We start from the raw sequence: 18,648 nt of genomic DNA, 5'->3' as shown, positions 1-18,648 counted from the left end.
TATCATAGCCGCCCTGAAATCAAGCCAGAACCATCAAGTGTTTCAAATAAACTTTAACGAACGTCACTGTGGCCTCTGCTTGGGCCAGGAGATCTGCCATTGGCAAGCTCGATTTACAGAGCAGCAGCCCTGGGGCTGTTTGTTGGAGCCAGGAGCTGTGAGTCGGTTTTGTGTCCGGCCCAGAATGCCCATATGCATGTGGCACCCTGCCCCTAAGCTCTTGGCATCTGCTGCTTTCCATAGTCACATGGGCTACACCCCAAGGATGCAAACCAACATCCTTGGCATGGGAAGAAAGACACCACAGTAACTTCACCAGTCTGCTGCCCTAAGTCATACCCCGAGTTCCCAGAAGCACAGCTGGCATGGGAGGCGAACCTGATTCAGATTTAGTAGCCCCTGGTGAGATTCGAGTTGTGGCTAAAGGGACAGAGGAAAAGGAGGGGACGTGGGCAACCCCCGCTGTGTCTGGGTGACTTGATTCTGTACGAAGACCTGGCTGGATGCTCAGGGCTCTCCGTCCCGTTTCTGTGGCACATACGCTAGCTGCTTTAGCTTTCCTCTGAATCGAGATGTCCCCAGGCGTGCTGACCACTGCTCTTCGTCTACTCAGCTTTTGGCTGATGTAACCAATGCACACGAATTTCAAGAGCACAGACCTGGGTGAAAATCCAGTGATGGAGGAGACCAGAAGGCTACTTTGGGAGTGAGGGATGGGTTTGCAGGAATGACAACTCTCCAGCTTATCTCTATGAAAGAATACAGTAAGGATGCTTAATTTCACATCTGACAAACGTCACTGAGAATCACGAAGGAGAAGCTCATCAGACTTAAATGGGTTTCAGGAGGGAAAAGTCACTCCCATCCGTCACTCGTTTTCACGTCTCTCGGGAGCCAACAAGCAAACCGTACAGACAGCAGAGGGCCTCAACCTTCACAAGACCAGGGTCCCCCTCTCCCCCACTCCTCAGAGCCAGGGCTGGCGAGCAGGCTGCCGGACTCACCTATGAAATACGCCAGCAGGATCGCCAGGAGGAGGGCCGTGGCGATGGCGGACAGGGCAGCACATTTCCAGCTGCAGTACTTGGAGGGCTTCTTCAGCTTGAAGGCCTTCCTGGAGAAGGTGTTCCGGGGCAGCAGGCGGGGTGGTGGTGTGTAAACGGTTCCTGAGGTCAAAGGGTATCCCGGGGAGGAGCTGCTGAACAGAGGCGTGCTTCCGGAGGAGGTCTTAAAGAGGAAGTGCCTGCCAGGAGAAGGGAGAGGGTCAGGGTGGACATGGGTGACCGCCGGGGAATGTCCAGCTGCCTTTGCTTTCACTTGGCTTTATATATTCTAGGGCAGTCCTAGTCAACTACCCGACCCGGCCTGTCATGGACGAAATTTCGGGTGGACGTTACATCTGATGCTGACATAAATGAATTCTATAAATTCATAATCATTATATGCTTTCACATATACAACTGGATTTTATCTTCCACAAAAATCCTGCCAACTATTTGAAGTAAATATGAAAACTGACTGTTCATTACTCGGAGATGACAATGATGATAGATTAGAACCTACTATTTAAAAGCACTTGAAATATATTGTCACAATTGCTTACATACTAAATATTATACCATCCCCATTTAAGATGTGAGAAATCAGGCTTGGATAACTTGAGCAACCGTCCAAGGATTGTCTCATGCAAACCGTACAAACCGTCCAAGTCTGTGCTCGTGAGCGTTACCCTAACTTGTCTCCCTCGAGCCTCCGTTCTAGGCCGTTTCCCCTCTCCATCCTGCTTTCTGTTCCAAGACTGCCTCTTCAGGTCATGGGATCACCGTTCTTTCTTTGGAAACATTTTTGCCCTTGGTCACTAGAGCTATGGTGTGACAACAGGGTAATGGTGTCTACTGTTTGCACCTAATATAACCCTTCCTTGGAGTCAGAAGACTTTCTTCAAGTACACTTCAAGGAACATTGATTCTGTGATAGCAGATTTTCTCTCTTATGTGTGCCATTTATAAGACTTGACATGTGACTCGCTGTATCCTGTTTAAAATGATGATTTGTCTTCCAGGAAATATGTACCAACGGACTTTTAAAGCATGGGTGAAGCAGAGTCTAGAGTCTAAGCAGGTAGAGGCTGGGGACTTTGTCTCATTCTGTAACTTGTTCATCTTCATGTGCCCAGTACCCAACTCAAACTTCAGCGTGTAGGAAGACTTTAGTGAATGAGTGAGTGAGTGAATGAATGAATGAAGTTCTCTCATTGTTTTGTGATTTTCACTCAGCTTCAATTCTAAGATTCTCAAATATTATACACGTATTTCCTTTCTCTTCCAGTCTTCAGTAGGTGCAACTGTATTTATGGATCACATACTATGTGTCAGTATAATGCTAAATGTTTTACTTGCAACTAAACTTTACATCAATCCTATGAGGTAGGTAAAATTATTATCACAGGTTTACAGATGAGAAAATTGAAGCTCAGAGTTAGCAAGCCTGATCATTTAAGGCTCAGACTCCAATCTGGCTGACTCTAAAAGCTCTACTTGGACCCAGTACACCACCCTGCCACTGCATATTGGGGTGAGCAGGTTCTCCCAGCAGGATTCTGAGGCAGATATTTCTATCTAGGCTGCTTCCAGACAAAACCTTGAAAGTATTTTCATCCTTGACAAAGATCAAACGAGCCTGATATGACTAACAATCATGGCAGAAAATGAGCATCTGATTAGTGAATTATTTAACATAGTGAACACTAAAATAAACAACTGATATTTAAACGTTATTTGTAGTATCAGTATGTCTGATGACTTGAATAAAGCCAAGAGGTTTGATTCCATAAATAAGGCTTTGTATTCCTTGTCCAGCAGTTCTCTTTGAAAGCTCCAGATTAAAAGTGTCTTTTGGAAGAGGAGGAGGCCGTAGGCATAGTGTTTAAAGACAAACTTTTGGAGCAAGATACACCTGGCTTGGAGTCCTGGCATTGTCATTCTTGGACAAGTGAGCCCATGGAAGGTTCCTAATGCTGCCGTTGAGAGTCTCTGTCTGATATCCTACCACAAGTTTGGTGAGGACTGCGTGAGATCGTGTAGGAAAAGCACTCAACCAAGGGTGTGTCTCAAAGTAAGTGCTCAGTGTATCATGAGTAGTATTTATTATTAACACTAGGAGCCTGAAATATGAGTTTTAATTTAAAGCTTGATAGATGTCAAACAAACACCTGAAGAGTTCTCCAAATCGATAAATAATAGCCCCCTGCCTTATAATTAAGCTAGAACATATGCACACCGGAAAGAGGGATGGGAAAACTCTGGGATATGATTTAGAACTACTTGAGATTTATTTCTTGGACAATTCTCCAAGAGCGTGTAGTGAAAATAGGAAATCAAACTAAAGCAAAGGAAAATAAAGACATTGTAAGTCATCACTGAGTATTGAAAAATATGTGAACTCTGGTTCTCACTCCCACGGAGATGTCATCCATTCCATGGCCTGAGCCATCATCGATACAAAAGAAATCTCCAGATCTCCATTTCTATCTAGCCCACCTTCGTCCCTGAGGTCCAGACCACATTTTAATTGTGCACTGAGTATCTGTGATGACATTCCGTAGCTGAATTGAACAAGTAACATCATCCCCACCTTCATCACTTTGTGTACGCGAGAATCTATTCATATACTTGGTATGATATATATATATATAAATAATCTTAGTATTAATACTGTATCTTCTCCAAATCAGATTGTGAAATCCTTGACATATGACACTGATAGTTATTATTCTTAGTATCTCCAGAGCCTAAACATCAGTGCCTGAAAATCAGTCATACTGTGGAAAGATTCAGTAAATTAGAAACGGGGATGTTTTAGTAACGTGAGAGAAATCACAAGATGAAGATTAAAAAGTTTTAATTGGCTTTGAAGTTATTTTTGATGCACTCTTTTATAAGAAGAGAAGAAACGGCTATTGTTTCTTATGTATGGGATTGCTTCATGAGATCCCCAAATTGTCCCCTTGACAATCCAGTCTATTTTCCACACTTCCTTCTAAAAAGGGAGTCAGATTATATCATATGTCACCACCTTTTTAACCCAGTAAAGAAAGAAAGAAAAAAGAAAGAGAGAAAAAAGGAAGAAAGAAAAAAGAAAGACAGAAGAAACAGGCTTCTAATAATACAGAATACGTTCCGAAGCCCTGCCCACGGCCCATAATGCCTTGCATGATCTGTCCTCTAGCCACCTCTCCAACGGACTGTTCTACCACTTTGTCCTCTCATCAGTTACACTGTCCTTCTGCTATTTCTCATCATATCATGTCCAACACATTCCTGCCTCAGAGCCTTTGCGCTTGCTGTTCCTTCTGCCTGGAAATATCTGCATAGCTTGTTTCTTCATGTCATCTCACCACTCTGCTCCTGTGTCACTTTTCCAGAGAGATCTTCCCTGGCTCCCTCCCCTCTCTCCATCTCATTTTTCATTCCATTATAACTGCTTTATTATTATTTTTTCGTTACACATGTATTTGCGTATTTATTGTTCATTCCCATCATTAGAACTGAATTTCTATGAAGTTAAAAATAAGCAGGTATTTCGTCTGATTTGTTCAATGCTCTATCCTAACATCTAGAATAGAGCCCGGCACATAGTGGGCACTCAATAAATCTTTGTTAAATGAATGACCTACAGCCTTTCCAAGGCAAAAATGACAAATGCTAGAAGGACGATATTGTGAACATTTTTTATTTTAAAATTAGAATTCCCTTTGTCACATTGACTCTTGCTTTCTGAACAGATTTATAAGTTCGTATGTGCACACACAGACGAGTGTCTATATTTACACCTACAAGGCCAGATCCCTCCACAGAAAACATAACCTGTCTATTTTTCATCACTGCATTAACCGTGGCGGGATGTATCTCTCAGGTTGTTCGTTGGTCTTGCAGCATCTGCGATGATCAAAGCAAAATGAAAGCCATTTAGTTATCACATCTCTTCTTTCTAGTTTCTGGTGCTTAAAATTATTAAACCAAAGTACCAAATATATGCAGACTCCTGTTTCTTCCACGATATAGTTATACCCTGATGCCATAGATCTTCAGAAGATGAAGTTCGGCAAACGAATAAAAGAAGATTCTAAAGAAATCAACTTCAGATTGTGTCCCATAAATACCTGCTTTAGGATTTCTTGAGTGCTCTGTAGAAAAGTACAAATTCTCGGCTCCATCCAGGCCCATGCCTGGGAACTGGGAGCAAATCCCTTAGGAAGCTTCTTAGGTGATTCAAATGTTTTTTCAAGTTTAAGAAACTCTCTCCTGGCTGTTTTGACACCTTTCAAATGTGTCAGACTTAGGGAGAACCCACTCGATGGCTACTGGATTTATTTTTTTTAAATGCAAGTTTTGAATGCTGATGTCTTTAGGGGTAAAGTGTCATGAAGTCTACAACTTATTTTCAAATGATTCAGCAAAAAGATCTTTATCTCTCTCTCTCTAGATATGGCAAATGTGGCAAAATCATAGCAATTGTTGAAACTAGGTGGTTATTCCTACGTAGTACCATTCTTGCAACTTTTCTGTACGTTTGAAAATTTTCATAATCGTGAGTTGAAAAAAATGGAAGCTCTGATTCACCCAAGGATTGCCCTTACATGCTGCAGGAAACAATGATAAATAAAATGAAGCGAGGCACACAAGTAAGGGTCTGGCCAGATAGTCACAGGGAGGACCAAGAAGGCTTAGGGCAGCGGTCCCCAACCTTTTTGGCACCAGAACCCGGTGCTCCTATGAGAATCTAATGCCTGATGATCTGAGGTGGGGCTGAGGCGGTGATGCTGGTGCTGGGGAGCGGCTGCAAATGCCGATGAAGCTTCGCTGGCTTGCCCACTAGTCACCTCCTGCTGTGCAGCCTGGTTCCTAACAGGCCATGGACCGGAACCAGTCCACAGTGCAGGGATTGGGGACCCCTAGCTTCAGGGACTTCTGATTTTTCCCCGAACAGGTTACTAAGCCAGCATTTCCCCCTCAGGGGCCTGCTCAGTGTGCTCCGATGAATCATTCGTGATGTCCCATCCGAGCTTCTTCCCCTGGTCGGTCATGGAAGTAGCTCTGCTCAGGACTTCAGGCGTCAGCAAAAATGTGTGGTTTCTAAATGCACTTGACATTTTTCAAGCACAACTCAATTGCTCTCAGAATTGGCCACTTGTGTCTCAGAAAGGAAAGGCAAATGAGGGGCCCCCAAAGTGCTGTCCTTGGAGTTTGCTAACACTCAAAGGGATAGAGGAAACCAGTCCTTGATGGCTTACAAAAAAATAAAAGAGCTTGCACACTTCTTCCCCAGCCATGTGGGTTATCAGGCTTCAGTCCTCACGAGCAGCATCCTTTCTGGTACAGGGCAGCGGCTCAGGACGGCCATCGAATTGAGTAGTCGGACTGAAAAAGGACGGTCGCTCTGCATCCTCAGCCCTGTACCCTAGGTCCCAGTGAGTTCTTAAGAAGTCAGTCATCACCACTTCACCCTAGACTATCAGTCTTTTGGTAAATGTCACCACTTTTCTCATGTGAAAACAAAACCATTTAATAAAAACTGAGGCAGAGCATGCCCAGCAGCCATTCTCCCAGGCATTTTACAAAACTGCAAAGACGTGCATTCGAGGCAGAATCTTGGCGAACGAGGCTTTTGCTTCAGACCAGTTTAGACAATTAAGAGCATGCATTTTCTCTGATGAAACAGCCATGGAAGATTGTAGAAAGGAGTCTAACAAACGAGAAACTCATGCATAGCATCCATGCAAGAAGAACCCCATCAATTCAAAATGCTGTGATATATTATTCTTATGCGCTATATTTTCTTATGATATAGAAGGAGCTTGACTAATCTCAAGTAGAAGCTTTGAGAAGTGGTGGTTGGTTTAACTACTTGAGGCCTCAACAAAAGATTCCTCTTTCTTTGTTTTTTTATTGTTTGTTTTCTCGTTTTGTGCTGGTTTTTTTTTTTTTCCAGAGTCAATCACAAGTAAGCTTGCTCATGAACCTCAAAACCTTCCAAAGAAATACATTCAACCCCTTACCACTGAGTACTATTTTCCAGCATGGAACCAGCGGGATCCTAAGGGTGTTCTCCCGGCTTTCTCTAGGTTTGGCTTCACGCCCAGGGGAAATCCCAGCAAGTCTTCGAAACAGAAATGTATTACACAAATAATTGTACTTCCTCATCTCCAAAGGTCAAGGTTTTGTGTGTGTGTGTGTGTGTGTGTGTGTGTGTGTGTGTGTTTCCCACTCCCCTCCCCCTTTCCTCCTCTCTCTCAGTCTGTATCCCATGATCTCATCACAGTTCACCATTCAGCTAGCCAGGACAACTAGTGACTAACAGTGCAGACAAGGTCTCTTTTGCTCATGGAGTCAGCTGCAGCAAACGTTCTCTCTGAAACCCAGCGAGAGCCTTGAATGGTCTCAGTGTAGCACCGTGTGCAAAAAAGCCGCGCTGGTTATCAGGGACACCAGGTGTTGATTGTTGTTCTACCGAGAAAATTGACCTCACCAGTAAATAAACTCACAGGCACTCAGAACAGCGGATGGAAATATTGATACACAGCCCATTAATCCCTAAAGGATTTTTAATGTCATACATGCCATTATGGAAATATGATAAAAAGCTAGAGAAAGGATAGAGGCAGAAATATACCAGGAGTGGGGGCGCGGTGATCAGAGAGGGAGGTCCGGCGTGCCCAAGAAAACGCGAGATTTTCTCCCATTTTTACCAGTACTGGCCATGACCTTTGAAGCATCGGGTTTATTGTCTCTAAAGCAGCAAGTTTAATACAGAGGCAGCCTATAAAGGGTACTGTGGCATGTGAAGTTACTGTAATTAGGTTTTCAGGACTTATCATAAAACATTTAGCTGGAGAGAGGTTAAATAACCACCACACTTTCTGGCATCATTACTATACTCTCCGACATGAGAAGAAATGGTGGTGGAAGAGCCGAAATGTGGCAAGTGGGTTCCTGAGAGAGACGCATAGAGAGACACGGGGCGTGGAGAGAGAGAGGGAGAGAGAGAGGAGGGTCCAGGATGAGACGGGAAAAGCGTGAGAGATAACGAGGAAGATGACCTTGGACATTATGCTGATCAGCCACTTCTTGAACAGCAAAACTAAGTGCAGTTTCAAGTATTCTGCCTTTATTTTCCTGTTTGTGAACATAAAATGTACACATTTAAAAAATCAAGTACATAAATTAAAAAAAAAAATAGAAAGCAAAAGTCTCCTATACTTTTGAGAGATAGACTGGTCAACATTTGATACTTAGAGCCAGACTTCCCTACATATAAACATTCCTTTATTTTTATGATTTAATTATATTTGAAATCAACAGGATCAATCCGAGGAGGCAGTATCAGGCTCATAGATTCTGGACTTGGACAACCAGGGTTTGGATCCTGGTTCCTATACTTACTACTGTGTGACACTGGATAAGTTACTTTACCTCTCTTGATTTTGGTGGCCTCACCTGTAAAGTGAGAGAATGCTACCAGTATCTAGTTAACTGGCTTGTTAGGGGGATTGGTGAGTTTACATGAAATGCCTCCCATTGAGCTTGACGTCCAGTAAACAGTCAATAAATGTAGCTATTAATCACTTGAAGGTAGGAATCGTGTATATCTTGATCTTTACTAGCTCTCCTTGACCTAGCACAGTGCCCAGCTCATTTAAACTATCTGTTGAACGAGTGAGTTGTTCTAATTAGCATAGTGACTAGAGCATTGTAGGCAGCCCCACCCCTCCAAAATAATTTTATTAGGAAGGGAAGGGATTGAAAATATTACTAATGTGCTTGCTCTCTTTGCCAGCTGGGAATTTATGGTTGGGTTGAGCGGTGGACTGTTGCTTTTAAAACTTAAAAAATGTTTTAAAAAAATTGCTTCTTCCCAAGTTTGAAAAAGAAGCCAATAACCTAATTAGTATAATTAAAAGCCCATTTCATATCGTGATTCCCTAAGCTTAGACTCAAACCAATTTTGATTCAGTGAAAAATAGGCTTTCAAGGTTTCTGATCCCTGAACCTTTTAGATCATTGGGGACCATCACTGCATTTGCATATGCCATGAACAACAGGAAAATCCTCTCTTTTGCCCTCTTCAAAATTTGCAGTCATGACCAAAATACGCACAGCTGGAATAATTAGCGACTCAATTTATTGCCTTCCGTTTTTCTAAATAGAAGCTTTGACTCTTGATATTTAAATAGTGTCACACTGTGATATAACATAGCATTTTTCATGGTAAAACTTTTTTTTCCCCCCAAGAAATGATATACTGCTCAGTGTGACAGGCACGGTCTCCGGAGGTCACTAAAGAAGCCTGATGCTTGTGAGCAAATCCATTTCAGAGTCTTTGGGATGAGATGAGGAGTCTTTTTTTTTTCCCCTGGAGTTGTTAACTTGTTGACTTCTTTTAAATTAATTGGTAAGAGTTTTGATATAGTAGAGGAAAAAAGCCCAGAGACTTCTGACTTTGACTTTAAACTTGACCTTGACTTCACCATACACTATAATAGGGGAGTGTGGAGACAGCCATCTCAAACAGACTTGCATTCGTGCTCACAAGCGGCCGCAGATAGATGAAGAAAGAATGCACGCCGTTAGATACAATCAACGAGCAGAATGATTTCCCCCATCGCGTTTACTGCCTGTACCATTCAGAGTCAAAGAATTTTCGAGCTGGAAGGACCCTTAAGGTATGCCCCTTGATCATACTTTGTTTCACGCCATTATATTTGTCCTGTGTGTTTGCCTTGTCTCTCCAGCCAAATCACAAGCTTCTCAAAGGCAGGCCCCATATCTTTTGCTTCCTAGTATTTTTCTCTGTTCTTAGTAGGTGTTCACAAATGTTTGCTGAAAGAACACACGAATCACGTTATAGTGGAAACTGGACAGACTTTGGAGTGAGGCACGTCTGGATTCAAACCTCAACTCCACTGGGAAATGCATAATATTAGGAGTTCATCTCCCTGAGCCCCAGACGCCTCCTCCAAAAAGTGAGTAAACAACAAAATCTACATTACAGAACTGGTAGAATAGTGAAAAGAGATGATGAAGACAGTTTGTGAGCACGAAAGCTGGCCCACGAGAGGCGTTTCATACGTGCCTGCCTAGTATTTCCCCTTTGTCCTTGGAAAGGACATCTAAAATACGAAGTCATGAGTCAACTAATATTTATCGAGCACGTGGTGAATAAGTCCTTATCCTCATGTGGAATTTCTAATTGGAGAGACAGACAAAGTAAACAAAATTCAAATCTAGGTAAATCAATAAATACATGTCATAATTATAAATCGTGAGAAGTGCCACGAAGGAAATGAAGAACTAAGTCCATGTGGGACCACATGAGTGTGGTCACTCCCTTCTGAGGAGATGATCCAAAAGAAAGGGTCTGAAGATAAGAAGCAGCTAATCGTGCAGGGAGTCATGAAAAGAGCATCCCAGGCAGAGACACAGCATGTGCAAAGGCCCCGAGGTGGAGAGAACTTATTTTTGAGGGTGTGAAAGAACAGTGTGGCTGGAATACAGTGACTCAGGGGGTGAGTGGCAGGAGGAAGAGGTAAGCATGATGGAAGACTACATTATGCATGCTTTCGAGGGCATAGAATCTGGATATTAGTCCTAATACAAGGGTTTTAAATGATGACATCTCTTACAAAGGTTTAGGAGCATTCGATCTCAAACATTATTATGGTAGAATAGACTTAAGGGGAATTCAATCTAGTCCTTGTTCTTGAGAGTTTTAGTTTTTGTCCAGAATATTCTAGTTATACCTCAATATTGTACCTATTACATTTTGATATAGTTAGACATCTTAAATTTAACACGACTAGAAACACAACCCTTGATTTTCACTCCAAATAATCTTTTTCCTTCAGGCTTCATCCATATTGCTTAAAGAAATCATCCCCTATCAGCTGTGCAGATGCCATCCCCAGGAAGCAGACTCAGGAAGAAAAATCTGCATGCAGGAGGTTTATGAGCAAGTGCTCCTGGGAACAACACCTGTGAGGGAGCGAAGGATGCAGGCTGGGCGGAGGGAGAGATTGAGCTATGATGCTGCTGCAAAGGGCCGCTGGCCCCTCTCGCGGGGACTCTGGAACTGGGATGGCTCTGCATACTTGTTCTAACTTGGGCTGAGAGGGTGGGGCCTTAACCTCCCCTGGACTAGTCACTGGATGTGGGCTGTCCCCAGGGGTATAAACTTAGAAGAGGTGGCTCTCTTCTCCAAGGCCAGAGAAGAACTTGGCCAAGATCTGTTGGCTGCCAACATTCCCAGCACCCGGGACAAAATGTAGGCTCCAGTAGCTGAAGGGTGGCATCTGAGTGGATGTCATGCCATCTACTTCATGAGGCTTCACTATGGCTCCCATTCGTTCCTCAGACCTCATCCATCATTAGTTCATTTCCTCTCTGCTTCCACACATCCGTTCTCTTCTTCCCTATTATATTTCTGTGTCACTGTACACCTGGCCTACTGCATACAGCGGTCTCTAAACAGGTCTCCCTATTTTTCTTTGATCCTCACATCCATCCTCACAAGAACCAGTCATTGTCTACAGACACAACTCAAATCATATTACTGACCTGCTTAAAATCTTCCAATTCCTTTACAGTTGGAAGCAAGCCAGCTCCTCACCGTTGCGTACAAAGCACCTCAGTATGTTCTATCTCATCTCTTCCTGGTCTCCACTCACTCTGCTCCTGAGGCGTCCACCATATTTTTTGCTATTTCTCAAAAAGGCCAAGCTTCTCCCCATCTCAGGATGCTCATACTGTGTTTCCCAAGGTCCGAAAAGTTCTTAACTCAGAACTTTGCATGGTCTCTCCTTCTCAGGTCTTTCAAGGCTCTCCTCAAAGCTCACCTTCTCAGAAATGCTTCCTTGATCAGTCTTTGCCATCCCATTATTTTCTCACTCTACCTTGCCCAAGGCTGCAGCCTGGGGATCGCCCAATTCCAATGATAGGTTGTTGCAGAATGCGGGGTGATGGTGGTGGTGTGAAGACCCTGCCCACTCATCCGTTCACCACCGATCCCTTTGAGGAGCTAGCTCATTCGTTTCTTTGTTTCTTGTTGGCTTTCCCCAACCGCTCGATCCCCAGCCCCTGAAAGAGCGCATGTTTGATGCTCTATCAATTTGTAGTAAATGAATAAAACATGAAGCAATCTAGATCTTGGAAAGTTTATTTTATACTGCCTGTAGGAAGTGATGAATTTGAATTCTGCTCTGAGATGCAACACTTCTATTTATTTATCCTGTAGTGTCCTCTTCAAAGGATGCCCTGTCACTAAGTTTTCAAGAATTCAGTAAACAAAGACCACGTTTTCATTATATCTATGCATGGTTATTTAAAATCCTTTGGGAAACTTTCATCTTTCAATTCTGAGGCTTTTAGTATATTTCTTGAAAGCCTTCTCATTTTCTTGATCTTTTAGTTTAGAAATCTCCTCAACTTTTCTGTCATTCTTGAGGCTTGTTAGCCTTAATCCCATGGATTATTTCCTCTGAAAACACACAACTGCTTTGGAAAATAGTAGGATAATGCAATTTTCTTTAATTTCTAAGATGCTACTTAGTGATGCTGTGCCTTTTGCCATACTCCCTTCCCATCTTTCCACAGCCACCCAATGGACGTGTACGTTCGGGCATTAACTTGACACTAATCCGAGGGCCAGTTTCTGGTTTGTAACTAGGAGCTCAGAGATAATCTTCCTGTAAGTCTGGAAGAATTTGGGGTAAATGTACTTGCTCCTTGTCTGTCACATCTCTGCCCACCTACAGAGCACTTTATCTTCATGGGTTTGGGATCTCTGCAAACATGCAGATTTCATGGGGCATTTTCTCTTCCAAATCACTTTTAATATGATAAGAATGGTTTTCATCTCTGAAAAATCCTATGTTTACCTCCCTCCATCCAGGGGAGAATCCATTTCTCTTCCTCTTCTTCCTCTTCCTCTTCCTCTTTCTCTCACATCTCTGTAACAAAGGAGTCCTGCCTGATACACCTTTCTTCATTTCCTTATCTTTGATGCTTCAGAGACTTCAGTAGGGTCTGAAGAGTTACATTTACCATGATGTAGGGTGGGGATCCTGTTGACAGTCTCCCAGATCTTAACATATTACTTACACACCTGGTTTTAGTAAATGAAGACCATGTTCTCATTATGCCTACACGTGGTTATTTTAAATCCTTTGGAAAACCTTCATCTTTCTATTCTGAGGCTTTTAGCATGTTTCCTGAAAACCTTCCCATTTTTCTTGATCTTTTAAGTTGGAATTGGATCCATTTACCACTATTAATCAAATCACATGTACTGGTATTTTTTGTAGTGCCTTCAAAGTTAACCATTTCAAAGCATGCTTTGGGAACAGACATTTGTTTCCCCTGGCATCTTTGTTGGACAAGGTGAGAGCAGGAGGTGAATTCTCTAACTAACTTTCTCATCCCTCCCTTGAGGAGACCTTTCATACTGAGAGGGACACGCTGATCCTTTAGCTGTTTTCTTTTAATTAATTAACTTAAGAAGTTTTTTTTATTGAGGCGAGAGTCACATGACATAAAGTTACAGTTCAGTGGCATTTGGTATGTTCATAATGTTGTATAAGGCGAGAGTCACATGACATAAAGTTACAGTTCAGTAACAGTAATTTGGTATGTTCATAATGTTGTATAAGAACCACCTTTGTTTTGTTCTGAAACATTTTCATCATCCCAAAAGAAAGCCCTGTGCCCATGAAGCCGTAACTGCCAGTGCCCTTTCCCCTACCCCCCAGCTCCTGGTAACCATGAGTCAGATTTCTGTCTCTATGGATTTCCTTATTCTGAGTATTTCATATCTGTGGAATCATTCAATATATGACCTTTTGTACTCGGCTTCTTCCACTTAACATAATGTTTTCAAGTTCATCTCTGTTTTGACATGTATCAGTACCTTATTTTTTTTTATGGCTTAATACTATTCTGTTGCATACATATACACCAGATTTTGTTTATCCATTCATTCACTGATAGACATTTGGGTTGTATGCACCCTTTGGCTATTGTGCATAGTGCTGTTCTGGACATTTGTGTATAAGTATTTATTTGAGCACCTGTTTTTTATTCTTCAAGGGTTATACTAAGGAGAGGAATTGTTGGGTTGTATGGCAATTCCATGTTAGATTTTTAGAGGAAACTTTAGCTGTTTTCTACACGTAGAAAATGATGATCAACATTGAACTCCTCAGCAAGGTCAAATTCTGGTTGACCCTAAACATTTTGTTAGTCTCCGTGCATCCTACACATGCCATGAGCTTGTTTTTGAAAACTATTAATGAATTGTAAGCACATGAACCATCACCAAGGAGCCAGGTAGTAGTAGTCACAGAAAGAGTAATAACACTTTATATCTTACAAAATGTTTTCACACGCCCATCAGGAATGAGTTTTTCGCGAGAGAATACTAGGGTTTATCATCTAAGAAAGCTATCTATCATGACATTTTCATAAAAAAAGATTTTATTGTTAGTGCATATTCTGAGCACTTACTCACAGGCTCAGATATTGCAGGTAAATGAGACTGGGTATAATGAATTTCAATAGTATAGGCTGAGAGAGAGAAATTATGTTTTATTTCAGAAATCAAAATCACAAAATCCTTTTCTAGAAAAGGTTTGAAGACAGTCTAGACTTCCTACTTCTGACATGACATCACATCAGAGAGGGTCTGCAATTCAAAATCTCCAACTTTGGATCACCAAGTGCATCTGCATATTACTAGCATTCCACGATATTTGGGAAATACTGGAGTGAACAAAATCAAGGAGATTGCTACATATCCTCACAAGACGCCAATATCTTAAATATCCTAAATATCCCATTACTCTCTATACAATACTTATCATTCTGCTAACTTATCTGACCATGTACATTTTAACCTACCTATCTTTCCAGTCTTAAAACTGCTGTCCAGTGGGGTATATCTTTGAGAAGTGCTAATTCAGTTCCCTCTATTTCTGAATGAGTACACAAAGTCCCAGAAAGAACTGAAAAACAAGCTAACAAACAACAACAAAAACTCCAATAATGGTTCTTTCCTAGATTTTGAAGGTTTTAAGACTAGTCACCAGGTAGAGGGAGGAAGGATGGGAAGGAGGAAGAAAGGAAGGAGAGGTAGAGAAGGAAGGCATATCTATGCCATAAAAACTAAGAGGGACAGATTAAGTATTTTATGAGATTTCTTCAAAACTTACAAAGGAAAACGAAATCAATTTATCTGAATTATCGCATAGGTCACAACAGTTCTTGAGTCATCAAAGCAATCTTAGATTGCTTAGGGACTATAAGAGGAAAAAGAAAACAGAAAAATAAAGAAAAATACTGGTTTTTTTTTGTGTGTATTAAATGTGCTTCTTCCACATCAACAGTGTGTAGAAGTTTCTAGGATTTAAGTCTGGGCTCCTTAAACCTCAAATAAAAGATGGTTATCTTTAATACAATTTATTTTCCCATTTGCATTTACATCAGATCCTTGAAGGCATAAGCAAATATAAGAAGACCTATCAGTGTATTTACCCACGTTTCTTCATATGTATAATATCCATAGGTACAATATTTTCTTCTTATTTAGCACTCTTCCTGAAATGATATAAGAGCTCTTCAGGGATATTAATTAAGCTTTATAGCAACCCTGGTGACATGTCTGCTTGCCTACATATATCTGTTGGACACTCAGAAATTAATGTTTTGCAGAAGTGTGCCATTTAAGTGTGTTTGTAGGCCAGCCACATACCCACTGATGATGCACAGAACAGATCCATACATTTCAGTCGTCAAAAGATGCCATTAAAAAAAGCAACCGTCATTTAGCATCGACATGTAAATACTGCCACAACGCTTAATATACTCTCAAGCAAATCCTGCAGCAGCCTCTCTGTCACAAAACAAATCCTAGGAAAGCAGGTTCTGAACGCCCGGCTTCCTCGAAAGGCTCCTGGTTTCTTAAATGCTGAGTTTCCTAGGGCCCTGGGCAAGGCTTTGTAAAAATGCAAGTGTCAAGGAAAACTGTCATGCACATTTGGCTTAAGTACCTGAAAAGCTTGTCACTGCCATCTTGGAAGTCTTGACGAAGATGCAGTTGGACACGCCGAGGCACAGTGAATTGAAAGCTGCCTGACAGGGAGGTGGCATGTTGGACTAAAAGGCAGGTACCCGCCTTCAGGCATTTTCTTTGCAAGTGGAAGAATTAAATAAAACCTAAAGGAGAGTGTGGTCTGGGGAGGCTGCCTTTGCAGGCCTCTCCTAGGCTCGGACTTGAACTAGTATCACTTTCTGGTTCTGAGGTTTTGCTTGACAGGAGGTTAAGTGGTTCCATGGAAATCAAAGCCAGGTCTGCATTTCTGTGAAGGCAGTGGGGAGGAAGGAGTGGATGGAGAGGCCAGGGGCCGGGAAGGGGGCAGGTCAGGGCTAGGGTCAGGCTGGGACAGCACCAACGTGTTCTAGGAGGCTGGACGGGGGCAGAGGTTAATGGGTGAACTGTTGGCAGTATGTGAGGTTTAGAGAATGGTCGCCCCACCTGTAACCTCTGCAGCCGTGGGCAAATGACTTGATATGGGTGAATCTGTTTCCTTGTGTGGAAAGTGGTGAAAATGACTGAAAATATTTCACAGGGATATTGTGAGGATTAAGTGAGAGACTCAGTACGTTCTTGACATTGAGTTGACCTGCCATGAATGGTGGCTTTGACTGTTCTGGAGGTACTATCAATGAATCCCATAGGCTGCCTACTTTAAGTACGTATCTTTTTCCTTTTAGTTCTCCCCACTTCCTTTCTTCTTTCCATCTTTCCACTCTCCCTCCCTCCTTCCTCCTTTCCTTTCTTCAATATGGGATCCTTTGGTGAACTTTTAGTTCTTGTTGTTCTGATACGACAAGGTCTTTCTTCCCCATCCCTGCAGATGTGACTATAATAGACCTTTGCATAAATGCCTTCACAGGTTCCCCAACCCACACAGGACAAACCAGAGGGTGCTTGACTGGGCCTAGAGGGTGTCCCTGACACGGGCCACAAGATCTCTCTAGCACTGTCTTCCGAGTCCCAGCCCTGCTGATCCCAATTGCTTTTCTGGCCTTTTCTTAATCTCTTGCCTCTACCTGAAATGCCTTTCTGATGGGGGAACTCTCACTTTTCCATCAAAATGGGACATAGATACTACTACCAGCCAGATTTTCTTGACCTGGTAGATGTAGGTAACCCCCATTTCCTCGTGTTCCCATATAGTCCCCCGAATTTACATCCATTTTACAATGTTTAATATTAATATAAATATTTATACTAATATAAATCATCTGCTCAGCTGTGTTTCTCCCACTAGACTGTAGTTTCCAGAGGACAAAGACCATATTTTTTTTCGTCCTTTACCCTCAGCCCCTAATAGGACTTCCATAAGTGTTGGCTGAATTAAGTTGAAGTTCTATGAACATAGCCGGTAATGGGATTACCAGTGGGAGGTGGGAAATACAAAAATCCTTATTTAGCACAAAATCGGAGTTTCAGATAAAGAAATTACATAAGGCTGGCCTGAGGGCCTCTTATTGACAGAGCCCTCACATACTTATTTCACGAAAGAGGCTGTCTTCCTCACCAGATTTTCAAGCCCTGGACCACAACCCCCTCCTGTCACAGACCGATGATGCTGCCGTACTGGGCATTTCTCTCGGGGACTCAGAAACTTGACTAAGTTATCTTTGACATTCTTCTAATATTCCCATCAGGTAGGTAGCGGCAAGGTAGACGCAGAGAAGAGGTCGTTGTAAACATTGCCGAATTATAAATGAGAAGACAAAAGGCAGCCAAGATGAGATACCTTGAATCATGTAGGCCATACCGCGGCCGGGTTTGGGAACACAGAGAACAGGCCTAGAGCGGGAACCCAGAGGAGCGGATGAGGCGGTCTCCCCCACGGCCATTCCTCTTCCTCATACTCCACCCGGCACGGAAGAAGGGGAGTTTCTAGAGTATTCGAGCATTGTTTAGTATACATTTACTCTTGGAAAAAAACATCCTTTCAATTTTATGTTTAAAACCCAACACCATTAACTTCCAGGCTCTTATTTTAAACCCATAAAAGAAATTTAGGCCGTTAAAGACGGGAGAATAAAGAGAGATTGTAACATTGGAATGGAGATGGACGTAATTCGGCGCAATCTATCAAAATTCAAAATGCACATTATATATACCCTTTGATCTAGCAATTTCGCTTCCAGGAGTTTAACTTTTAAATATAATCTCGTAAGTATGCAAAGAAAGATATATACACAAGACTCTTTATCATGGTTTTGTTTGTAATAGCAAAAACCGGAAAGCAATCTAAATGTCCGTCAAGGAGAGATCGGCTAAATAAATGGTGGCATTATGGAATAGTACATAAACTTTAAGAAAGAATGAGGTATGCCTACATGAAATTATCTGAAATGATTTCCACAACGTCTCATGAAATTAAAAGGAGAAGTTGCCAAATGGTATACCTAATACAATCCCATTTATATTAAACTAAAAAAAATTGTGCTCAGACATTCATAATCATTTCTGGAAGCCTAAAAGAATAAACCTTCAAGTGAGATTTCCCTGAAAGTAGGAATG

General features: G+C 42.0%; 1 protein-coding gene across 1 annotated transcript in view; it reads right to left on the bottom strand.

Moving 5' to 3' along the window:
* Nucleotides 1-18,648, bottom strand: part of TENM2 (teneurin transmembrane protein 2) — an 845,679-nt gene that overhangs the window by 235,600 nt on the left and 591,431 nt on the right. Inside the window, exon 5 of the mRNA XM_025042998.1 lies at nucleotides 1,005-1,243. Coding sequence (XP_024898766.1) covers nucleotides 1,005-1,243 — 239 coding nt within the window. The remainder of the gene's footprint in view (nucleotides 1-1,004; nucleotides 1,244-18,648) is intronic.

This window comes from Pteropus alecto, unplaced genomic scaffold (assembly GCF_000325575.1).
Source record: "Pteropus alecto unplaced genomic scaffold, ASM32557v1 scaffold40, whole genome shotgun sequence".
Lineage (NCBI taxonomy): Eukaryota > Metazoa > Chordata > Mammalia > Chiroptera > Pteropodidae > Pteropus > Pteropus alecto.
The sequence above is the reverse complement of the archived record's forward strand: the minus strand, read 5'-3'. Positions and strand labels throughout refer to the sequence as shown.